Genomic DNA, 12181 nt, shown 5'->3' with positions numbered 1-12181 from the left:
TCTAATTAAGATTTTTATTCTTAATCTTTAATATTGTAACCATGTATATATAATCGGAAAAGATCGAGAGCCGACGTCCGCAGTGCTTCAAAAGTGCAGATGTCGGCGCTTTCACCAGAATCCAACCACCCCTAACGACGTTTCTCTTCCTGAACGAAGGTCAGGACCATCCCAACGATGTCACCAAAAGATGAGGGCCAAAGAGGTTGACGTTGAAGGTCTGAGCAACAACCCCACTGGAAAAATCATGCCCGATCAATGTCTACTGCAAATCGACAGCCACTGACTCCACCGACATGCCGCTCCAAATCGTGGCCTGGGCTTCGTTCGGCAAGAGAAACGTTGTTGGGGTGGCTAGATTCCTGTGAAAGCACCGACCTCCGCTCTCGATCCGGCCTCTATATATAATTATATATATAGTTTGAGTAGAGAAAACATCAGGTAAAAAAGAATGAAAGTTATATAGAAAAAAAAGTTGCGAAGAAATTTGATTAGAGAAAATAACATAAGACAGTAGGACGAATTAAAAGAAAAATGAAAGAGATATTCATTTTAGTTTGATATTCTTTTAATCGTGTAATTTTACAATTTTATGATTCATTTTCTAAGAATAAATGTGGAACATTTTAGTTTAAATGTGAACAAAGAAAACGCGGTGGGTGACAATAGATGCACCATTTTCCTTTTGTAAGGTATTTTTTTGTAGCTATGAATATTTTTTCTTAATGTAAAAACCTTTAGGTAGGTTGCTTTGTTAAGACCTATATGGCATGACTCATAATTATCCAAGGTACATGCATGTTGGCCTCTATTTGACATTTTGACTGGAATGCGTATATAGTACTGTGGAAGCTATTATTGCGAGGCTTCATTGAATGGAAGCATCTGTTTATCTATATCGTATAACTCATAAGTAGAATTTTGTCTGGTAATATTAAAATACACACTAACACATGAATCTGTTATTTTTGACAAAACAGAAGATAAGGAGGAGAAGGAATTCGACAAGTAGAAGGTTGTAGTTTGTAGCCTTTGTTCAAAAGGTAAACTGAATTCACTTTACCATGTTTGGCCGCGGTTATTATTTCCAGTCATTACTTGTTATAAGTTCGGGGGAAAACATATCCTTTATTATTATCCTATATCTATGCTCATGGGCGGCAATGGCACAAAAAGCATAGAGAAGTTCTTATGTCTCTGCTCTAAATGGTCTCATTGTTGGACTATAAACTTGAACTTTGTAGAGATATGCCTAGGTATAAACAAATTACTTTGTTAGCAAGAAATGAGAAGATAGGCAATAATCTGATTGTGACATTATTATTGTGAGTCCTCTTGCATCAAGAAATTTAAATGTTACAAATGGGTATCATTGCCTTTAAGCTGCATTCGCAACATGAAAGAAAACTGAAACATCAATTAGGCCAAAGAATAAAACCGATGGGTTACAAAATTCCTGGTGAAACGTTGTGATCAGACTCGGAGGTAGTTAAGCATGTATCAGCATTTGGGAAGATCCAGTGGGGGAGGAAGCAACTTTTGACTGGGAAGCTTTCCGTCCAAGACTACCCAAGCCATCTTTAAGCCCCAGCTTGTATGGATCTCCAAGTGACAATGCATGAACCAAACACCTAATTCAATTGAGATTAAGTTCATTAGCAAACAGTTCCATATATAATTAAGTGATCCTAATCCTTCCATGACTATATAAGATCTCAAGTTATCCGACCTACAATGTCAATTCTAGTACTAAAACAAGATATAGTTTATTTTCTATATTGCGGCCAAAAAAATGTAACGCATTAGATTGCTAGACTAACCTGGATTGTCAGCCAGAAACCGAATAGCAACCCACCCGCCGGAGGGAACACCCACTGTGTTCCTCTCAACCGGGTCGATGAGATTGTACTTCTTGGGGTCCTTAGATTGGTCGAAGTTTCCAAAACCTTGACCAACAACAAAGAAATTAAAGCCATGAAGATGAAGAGGATGACTTTCAGCACCAAGAATACTAGTGTCCTGCAACACCAACTCCACACTAGTGTTAAACGGTAGCACCATTAGCTTTGTACCATTGCCGACGTTAGTGTTGTTAAGCTGAGCTCCAGTGTAATTAAATGGGATTAGAGGACTAATAGGAAAATAAGGGGAATAAACTCCATTGGATTGGCCAGAGAAGTGGGATTGGAGCAAGGCAGTGCTTGGCATGGTGAAAGAAATATTGTTGATTGAAGCAGCAAACATAGAACTATTATTAGGTCCCTGGCAAGTCTGGTTGTTGTGCTTTTGTTGGCTACATGGGTTCGTTCCGAGCCCTATTGTGAAGAACAAATGCTTATCAACTTTCTGTGGGACGTTTGCTGGGAATTGTGGAGTGTTTAAGCTGCGGAGTTTGCTGGCAAACTTTGTTGCAAAGGATGTGTCATTTAGAGCTGGGAGAACTGGTTTGTGGAGTGAGAGTTTGTTCAATGGGAGGGTTGAGTGAAGTGTGGTTGTTTCGTACTCAAGAATGCCGGCAAGAGTGGAGTTGTCAAAGGTGCCTAAACCGGTCACATATGGCCTTGCGGTCATGAAAAATGTGGCATTTGGGTAGTTGGGTTTGGTTTTAAGAAGAACATTTGTGGTTTGTCCCGGGGCAATGAGAATGGTGCTGGTCTCGAAGGGTTTGACGTAAACTGCATCAGTTTCTACTACCTTGAGTGTATGGTTTGCAATGCTGAAGAAGAGCTCATCATTCAGTGCTGCATTGATAATGCGCAAAAGGTATGTCTTTCCAGCTTTAACCTTGAGCTTGAAAGTATCTGCATAATCCATATAGACAAAGGTATCAACATGTATGATATATTTGATGTCTTATTGGTACAAATGTTAACACACTTTATTTACTGGTGATCTAGTATAAACAATATACACATCATGTACACTTGAGTAATTCGTTACCTTTGGCAGAACAATTATACAAAGGCCCTGGGAGTCCATTGATGGTGTAAGCATCGGAAACATTTGGTCCTCCTCCGGTTTGCAATGCCTGGTTGATGATTGCTTCGGGATCTGCATTCCACCATTCTCCTGTAGTTTCAAGCATTTAACAAGTTTTTTTTATTAGCTTTAGTAATTTTTCTTGACAGGACAATAAAAATATTGATGCCACATAGAAACATTATTGGCGGTAATGAAGTGACTCCTTACTATTACTAACTCAAACCTGAATGCAATTTAGCGAAAATGAACTAATGATCATTTGTAGGTAAAGAAGGATTCGCTTGTTTCTCATCATACAATTGACCTGTTTGTTGTTGATTACTTACCAAAGATGATGGGAACCTCCTTATAGGGTTTGATAAATGGATAAGGAACACCACGTTTGGGAAGAATAATTAGGGGGCCATAGATTGTTGATCTTAGCCATGAAATGTGAGCATGCCACCAAAGAGTGCCTCTTTGGCCAACAATGGTGAAATTGTACAGATAGCTATTGCCGGTTTGTATCGGACATTGTGTAATGTATGCCGGACCATCAGCCCAACCACTTCGAAGCTGTCGAATTCCATGCCTGCGGATTGTTAAACCTCCATTTGTTATATGCAGGTGTGACATTTATATATGATTGCAGTAATGGAAGAGTTCTCTCAATAGCATATATAGGTCATTATTCATGGATTACCAATGGATGGAGATGTTGCTTTGAACATGGTTAACAACTGTGATGAGGAGGCGATCACCCTCCCTAGCAACAATCTGAGGCCCGGGAAATTGGCTGTTTATGGTTACAATGCTCTTCGTGTGACACAATCTTGTCACATTCTTCAGTTGAACCTATGAAGCCATTCCAAAACGTTAAAACAGACAATATTGAATTAGAAGCAATGCAAAGGGAAGTTGTATTATGTGATAGAATAATAAAAGTTACATGCATAAATATGCAATGCACGTACATTAAAGGTGTAGTGTCTTGTCATGCTTGCAAGAGCTTGCTGAGGAATGAGACCCAATGTCACGAAGGAGAGAACGAAGAGCCTAGCGAGTGAGAAAAGAGCGACACCCATTTTTACTTTCTCTCCCTTTGTTCTTCTTGCAGAGAAGTGAGAGATGTGAGCTATGATGCTGCTCAAGTGCAAGTGTGTGTTGAAAAGGATGACCTGGGTTGTGTTTATATAAGGTTGATGAAAGAGCAAGTTTGGTCTGTTAGGTAGTCATAGAAGTTTGAAGTAGCTTATAGGGGAGAAACATAGCAGCCAGAGAAGATAGAGCAATTCACATGAGCTATTTTATTAATCAGGATGCACTTGTTTGAACAACTTTAGAGTGGTGTCGAAGACAATCAATTTCTGATGACCTCCCGGCCTTTCCTTTCAAGTCCAACCTCTGCTAAGTATCACCACGTCTCCATATATGTATGTACCCGTTGAGCTCTATAAATCAGAAAATGGAGATGATGATTTTGACCTGCATATTTCCAGGCTTTAATTAACAGCAACATGCCAACAACTATCTGCATGGTCTGTCAAGTTCCAAGAGATGGAACTATAGGATGCATTTTACTGGGAGCAGGGCTTGTACGTCCTTTTCAGCAGTGTAGGTTCGACAACCCATGTATAATTTTGAAAGCTCATTGATAAAAAATTTGGACGTTTCAAAGTGAAGATTCCAAGAGATTATATAGTGGTTTATTCCATTAATAATTTTTCTTTTTGTTCACATTTTAAGATCGATCGAATGTACGTGACACTTGTTTTCCAGTTTCATGAATACAACTTGAACCTCATTAACTCTAAATCCAAAAACCACCATACAGTAAAAGTGTTCGTTGTATACTCTAACCTAGAAAAAACTCGGGTAATTGGAGTAGTACTCCTCCGAGCTTCACTACGGATGCAGTAAGCCTGTGTACATATATTGATTTCTCAAATGCTTAAATTAGCTAGGGATTTCTCAAAAATAGAGGGATATTGTGCGCAAGGAGTTGACTCCTAAACTTGCATCTTTCTCTGCGTACTTCAATATATTGCTGGTAGTGTGATCAATTCAAAGTTTCTAACGAGAAAGCTGAAGTTGGGAGCTTGGAATTACATTTTTATTGGAAAAAGAAGCATCCAAACGATTTGTTTCTGCATGCTATCTCTGGTCACATTATTCATGAGACACTGGTTTATTTCTTTTCTAATTTCATTTCCATAATTCCATTAATGAGTTTGAGTTCTTTAATGCAATTGAAGATATGCTGAGATAGTTCCCAAAATAAAAAGATATGCTCAGTCCTCTTTGTTTCTGGGTAGAAGTTATTGCAGTGCTAGCTGTTACTGCTAGAGATTAATGCTCATGTTCATTGGGTATTACACTATTACAAAAGCATGTCCCAGTCTTTAAAAGGGTTTCTGAAGAGTAGAAGCCTTCTGAGAGGTTGAGTGTAGTTGTTGGTTAGGATAATCAAGTCCATCTTCAAGAGTGAAGGTGAAAGCTTGAGACTCTGAGAGCATCCAAAAATGGCGAGAACAACATTCAGCAATGGTGCTATGGAGGAGAAGCAGGGTCCTACTTTCTTCAAGATCATAAAAACTGATTTCAACACTGGGGATTTGGTAATTTCAACCCATACTACCATGCCCAAGTCTTTATATATTTGCTTAGTTTTCTCTGCAATTGAGGTTATTACCTGATTATATGTGCATTTGTTGGTTCCAGATATCACTATAACATTCAAAATAAGCTTAAAACTGGATGTTCTGTTCTTCAGTATGCAATTCTTTTCATTTCCCTTTTTTGGGTTTCTATGCTGTTGTGAAAAGAACTCTGCAGACTGTGCTTAATTGTCATTTGGTTTCCAAAACCTTTGAGATTACACCTTATGCTATAGAAATTAAGAAATCTGAAGTAACAGTAGTAGCAGCTAAGAAACATATAGGGACTCATGAATTTCTATGTTGGTTTTACTTGATGACTAAGGAATTTCTATGTTGGTTATACTTGAAACTCGCTTTACATAAGGAGTTAAGAATAGTTATAATATAAATGGTTTACCTGATTCTTTGTTGTGATCTACTTAAATACTTGCAACCTAAAGAGGACTTGGCTTGAAACAGATCTTGTAGGGAATGACCATTTTATATGGTTCGTTATAATGATGTAAGGGGCAATTGGGTTTTACAGTCTGTATAGGCTTAAGTGCTGTAATTTTTAATCTAAGTAATGTAATTGATTATTCCCATTTGCTGGATAATTCATCTTCCTATGAGAAAACATGTGGCTCCTGTGTAAGTTAACACTGTACTGTGACTTTGCGACGGGCCTAATGAACATACTGTATGCATCTTTTAATCTTTATGTCATTTTGCGATTTACTAATGCACATTTCCAATTGCATGATATGATATTCTAGTTTGTCTTTCCCTTTTGTTGTCTTTGAAGAGAATCCCACCCAAATTCTGGAAACACCTGTTGAATGAACTTTCCGACAGAGCAACTTTAAATGTTGAGAAAATCTCCAAAGCGTCCATGGACTGTTGAAGTGAGCCAAACAGAAGGGGAGATATATTTCAAGAATGGATGGCAGACGTTTATAAAAGACAACTCCTTAGGTGACTTTGAATTCTTAGAATTCAGGTATGAGGGTGATATGCAATTTAGCATCGAGATCTTTGACAGAAGCGAATGTAAGAGGATCAAGTTTCCGGATTTCAGAACAGACAGAGAAGGTGAAAATTCAGGTTTTGTATATTAAACATTACTAGAAACAACCTTAGTCTTTTCTAATACTTCATTTTATATATGGAAGCTGCTAGTATGCATACACAAATTTGTCAATCTAACAAACTCAAAGAGGTCAAAGAGGAGGAAGAAGATTACCAAGATAGCAGAGAAGAAGAAGAAGAAGAAGAAGAAGCTGCAACGTTACCCGATTTGGAATCCCCTTCATTTACAAGGACTATCGGGAAAAACATGTATAATGAGGTAAGAAAACCAAGTACCTTATATATTTTTTGCAACTTTCTTTAGAATTCGAGCTGCAAACAAGGCAGCAACAAGTGGTCTACATAGTTTAACGTTTACTTGTAAATCTAGACACAGTTATCTCTCTTCTCTATTCAGTGCCATTGATTTGATCATACATACCTATCCAGAATTCAGATATATTTTGTATATCCTTTGTAGTTGTTGCGGTTTAAAGTTTTGGCTTCAAAACCATGCAGGCAGTTCCAAGTTCCAACAGACTTTTCAGCAAAGTATTTTCCTCCTGGATACTACACCATTATGCTGAAAAATTCAAGGGGAGAAAAATGGAACGTAAACGTTGTGCCTACTGGGAATGTCTATCGCACAGTTAAACTTTCTTCACGGTGGGCTGAATTTAGACGTGACAACGAAATCAACTACGGAGATACTTGCATATTTGAGGTTGTGGGTAGCAAAACAATGGTGGTTCACATTGATCGTAAGTGACTGGTGTGTCGATTGACTCGATTCAGTGTTTTCCTGCTGATTAGACAAACCTGGTATTTTAGTTAGTGGCTTGAATAACTACTTCGGATATTCAGACTGGTTTGCAATTTCAGATGATGTGAGACTATGCTATTTTTAATTGCTTATGTATTAGTTAATTTGAACATCTATCCTCTATAATCTTTGCTTGGATTAGAATAAATATATTTAGTATTGATCAACAACAGAACCTCATGTAGACGATGGTAAACTGCTTAGTAAAGTATTGTTTTACCATGAGTAATTTTCACCTTTTGCCTGTTGATAATCATGTTGACTATGCTAAATTCTTATCTGTTATGATTCGTTGCTTTGGGGTAGCAATATGCCAATATCAAACAGGCATCATGTCATGAAAATGTGGGTAAAGAAATTTATCTGGTATATATATATCTGAAGTAATCTACTTTCATATTTTCTATCTGCACTATCATGCAGTATCATTACCTCAGCTTGCTTTGGTCAAATTGATGGTTGCTTAAAGGACAAGCCCTCTATTCTTTTACTTGTCATAGACACGGGCTCTACGGACACCAAGAGCAACAATTATAGTGCCACCCTTTTCTTTCTTCTCGGCCACATTTTACTACCTTCTGATTTCTCTGAGGAGCTTGTTTGGCCTGAAAGGCGCTCCACATTTATTGTCTACTGCTCTGGAATTCTTGCAATCTCGACAGCTGATTACTCGGTCTTTTTTTATGTCGCAAGTATTACTCAAATATAGAAGCACCTAATATTGGTAGAAGAAGGTTATGGCATTATTGGTCCAATTGGATGATGAGCTGCTCCAATTGTTCTGCCCAACAATGAGCTACCAACTTGTGTATTCTAAGATAATGGCAACTATTTCATTGGTTTTGCATTGTTGCATTAACTTCCCTGTTGATTGATTCATGAGTGGTTCCATTGTTTGATATTTTCGAACACCAAATTTGAACTATTGTGTATGTTGAACTATTTTATAGGTGATTGCAGTAAGACTGTAAAAGTAAAATGGTTTTTAGACCATTGACTGGAACAGATTGATCATAGAGTACTCCAAGCTACGAAATCACCTATAAACCATGCAAGCAAAATGGTTTTTAATTTTTTTACTGACCTACCTAACTAGAGGTAATAGTCCAATCCCATGAAATATTAGGCACACACAACCAGTTGATTAGCCGACCTAGCTACCTTAGCCTCACAAAGCATTACTATCAGCACCAATTTAGCCATCTAATTGTAACAGAAAACAGAAAGTCATGATTATGTAAAGATACACTGATGTACAGATAGTAATTAAAAAAATATATATATAATTCACCTTTTGTTTAATTTAGTTACCTTACCCTGATCAATAGGGGAGGGGAAAGTAAAATTTGGGATCCGCTACCATCACTGGTAAGTGGACCAAATGTATCCTAGCTGTTAAAACAACAATTTTGCAGTGCCAACTATTCTGTATCTTAAGAGAAGTAGGAACCCCGCAGCATTACGATATGATGATGACCCCAAACAGTTATTTAACCAATCACAAATTGAGAAGACTTATAAGGAAATGAAATAAAAATAAAGCAGTAGAAGTAACAAGAGATAATAGCAGAAAAAAGAGTAGAGCATTACCAAGAGTCCAAGACAGACACAGCTTCAGACCGTACAGCATTTGTGAGACTGGGAACTGCTTTGTCCACTTCCTTGCAGGTTCAAAATTCTCAAGCATGACTACTATATAACAGCTCAACATTTCTCAGCAACTCCATGATCAAATTGAAAGGAGCTGATAATCACCTGACTAGTCATAGCATAACTGAATACTGTATAGGTCTTTTGCCCATTCAAAATATTGGATTCATATCTAGTTTTCTCTAAGGGAATCTAAACAAACCTGAAAAAGAAGAATCTAAACAAATACAATAACATACAAATAATATACATAGATAATATCAGATAGTACCTGAGAAGGACTATAACTATGTCCAGTTTAAACAAAACGGATTACATCCTTTTAAAAAGTTTGGTCCCATCGACCAAGGTCTGATAGAACTCAAGTCCTGATCTTAGAATAATCACATCTTACGAAACTTGACTACGCAACCCTTTGCCATACGAAACATCAGAAACTTCTTGTACATCTCATTGGCTTCAGCTGGCAATAACCCACTATAAAGTGTCAATTCAGTCAACACATGACCATTGTTTAACAGATACTTCACCACTCCCATCTCAACCCTCTGTCCCTTGAATCCTTTAATTGTGATAGTCTTTAGTTGTGACAGCAAACATACAGGCACAGCCTCTGGTGGATTACATTCAAAATCTGTATGTTCATGACCACATTCGGTTTTCTGGCAAGAAAAGACAGATTAAATGCTGACTAGGATGTTGGAATTGTACTTTAGCATAACTAAGCACAAGTATACATTAAAAAAAAGCAAGTGTAAGTTGAAAGAATGGATCTGCCAAAACAAAAAAGAAACAGAATATTGCCTACATCTTCCAGAACAAGATCTTCCAATTGGGGTGCTCTGTTGAGAAGCTCTGCCAGCAATTCCCAATACTTGAGTTTATGAAGCAGCAGGTCCAATTTTTTCAAATTAATAAAAGCAGCTGGTAGATATGAAACCTACAAGAATTATACATTTTTCAATAACTCAACCCTGCAAATCCAAATTTAAATTTTGCGTGTAATATGATGTTTCCATTATAATTTCCCAAAAGAATAAATATGACACACAAAAGCAGGGAATAATAAGATGCATAGGCAGGAATATTCATATATGCAAGCAATGTGTACTCACTAGGAATGTGAAATTGATTGATAGATTAGTTTATGTTCTATTATTTTCCCAACTTAGTGATATTACCTCCTGAACTATTATTATTTGCAGGCCAAACTTATACCAACTCATTCAGCATATATCTTTCTTATTGTATCCTATGTTATCTTGCGCAAGAGAATAAAAGTCATGATAATTTTTACCTCAAAAGAATGAATTGAAAGAGACAGACATTTGACATCAGAGATTCCAGCAAGGAGCGCAGTCGCACGAGTTGGAAAAGATGGCTTTTCAGAAACAGAAATGTCAACAAAGGAGATACTAGCACTGTCGAGGGATCTCACGCTCTGCAAATTGTAATTCGACAAAGAAACACTCTTGAGCACCAGGTTTTCAAGATTTGGAGCATTAATTTGAAAATCGTTCTCATCGGGATCATCCAAACTTATAGTCAACGATTTCAATTCTGGTGCACCGACAATGAATTCATACTGCATTGCATTGGCCTGCCCATCAATGATCATAGCTTCAACAACAGGGCAACAAGAGAAAATCCTTTCCGCTAACTCATCATCAGGATTATCAAATGTCACATGAAAGAACTTGAGCTTTCGGAAACTCCAAGGAGGAGGACAATCATAACGGATAGGATTAGCACCAATTTCAAGTCTCAAGGCCCTCAGTGATTTGCAGTCAAAAAGAACACCAGGAATCACATAGTACGTGGCTCCAGGTCTGAAGGCTATATGAAGTTCTTGAACATTGCGCCACATGGCAGCGTATATCCAACCTTCAAAAACATCAAGATCATCCAAATGCCAAGTCTCAAGTTTGAATTTCTGTATGTCTGTTGCGTCCCGGAACGAAAGCACACGATTGACAAACATATCAAAGTCCAAAAAACGACGCACGTCCCTGTCATCGTTGAAGTCTAGAGTGGTGACACCAGTCCACACCCTGTTCCAGCTCTTAGACAAAACAGTAGTCCTCACAGCCTCTACTGTCGGAATAAACGAAAGTATGTGACAAATAAGGGACTTTGGTAATGCACTGATCCTATCTTCTCCACGCTTCGACATCGACTTCATTTCTTCTACCCTAAAATCAATGTCAAATTGAAACCACTGATGTAATTATTCCAAAGAAACTAATATTCCCACAAATTCTAACAATACTGGGCACAAAGGTCAAAATGAGAAGATGGAAATACCCGTGAGGAAGCCTAAAAAGGAGCCAAACCCAGATCCGAAAACGTCTGATTCTCTCCAATCACAGTCTTAAAATACTGGGAAATTCTGAAAATCACCAATAAAATTGATAAGCCCATGATTGCTACAACAACGAAATTCCAAAAAGGCAAAAATTTCACAACCGAAAGAAACCATTTGCAGTTCCCGATTCATACCTGCGAAATTAGAAGAAGAAGAAGACGAAGAAACTTGATTCAATACGAAATTTGCAACGCCAATCACTCCACCCTTCTCCCCATAAGCAAGCTCCCGATTAACAAACCTCGGTATCGATTTTTTTTTTTTTTTTGAGAAAGAGACCTCAGTATCGAATATCGATTAAACCCTAGAGAAATGAGAAACCCAGAGCCCCCAGAGGCACTAAACCCTGATACTGTATACAATGTTTTTTGGACTTTTACTAAGGGGGAAATGGACTTTTTACTGAGTGAAAGGGAAGCCACGTGGAAAAGATAAGTATAGAAGATTGAATGGATAGCTAATCCTATATGACAAAGGAAATCCTATATGACAAAGGAAATGGTTAAATGGTTAGCTAATCCTATGTGACAACGGACATGTCAATTATAGCAACTCCAACTGGGATCTCTTCGCCATAAATATGCAATTCAGCCATCTTCTCCATCTCTCAAGTTCAGCCCTCTTCTTTTAAAAGTAAGAAGCAATTCAGCCCTCTAGTGATCGATTCAATTGGTG

General features: G+C 37.7%; 3 protein-coding genes across 3 annotated transcripts; 1 reads left to right on the top strand and 2 right to left on the bottom strand.

Moving 5' to 3' along the window:
- Positions 1-1325: 1325 nt before the first annotated feature.
- On the bottom strand, positions 1326-4101 carry LOC126789312 (laccase-17-like). Its single transcript, XM_050515443.1, has 6 exons — positions 3936-4101; positions 3665-3816; positions 3309-3553; positions 2941-3069; positions 1821-2801; positions 1326-1631 (listed from the first exon to the last, which is right to left on the bottom strand). The coding sequence occupies exons 1-6, from the start codon at positions 4044-4046 to the stop codon at positions 1501-1503; spliced, it is 1749 nt and encodes a 582-aa protein (XP_050371400.1). The 5' UTR covers positions 4047-4101; the 3' UTR covers positions 1326-1500.
- A 2664-nt stretch (positions 4102-6765) lies between these two features.
- Positions 6766-7437, top strand: LOC126787355 (uncharacterized). Its single transcript, XM_050513255.1, has 2 exons — positions 6766-6948; positions 7150-7437. Exons 1-2 carry the CDS (start codon positions 6766-6768, stop codon positions 7435-7437), a joined length of 471 nt encoding a protein of 156 aa, XP_050369212.1.
- A 1856-nt stretch (positions 7438-9293) lies between these two features.
- LOC126788215 (F-box/FBD/LRR-repeat protein At3g52680-like) lies at positions 9294-11818 on the bottom strand. The gene is made up of 5 exons (XM_050514187.1): positions 11641-11818; positions 11446-11520; positions 10439-11333; positions 9950-10081; positions 9294-9803 (listed from the first exon to the last, which is right to left on the bottom strand). The coding sequence occupies exons 3-5, from the start codon at positions 11321-11323 to the stop codon at positions 9525-9527; spliced, it is 1296 nt and encodes a 431-aa protein (XP_050370144.1). The 5' UTR covers positions 11324-11333; positions 11446-11520; positions 11641-11818; the 3' UTR covers positions 9294-9524.
- Between the last annotated feature and the right edge of the window lie 363 nt (positions 11819-12181).

This window comes from Argentina anserina, chromosome 3, assembly GCF_933775445.1.
Source record: "Argentina anserina chromosome 3, drPotAnse1.1, whole genome shotgun sequence".
Taxonomy (NCBI): domain Eukaryota; kingdom Viridiplantae; phylum Streptophyta; class Magnoliopsida; order Rosales; family Rosaceae; genus Argentina; species Argentina anserina.
This window is presented reverse-complemented; position numbering and strand designations above follow the sequence as displayed.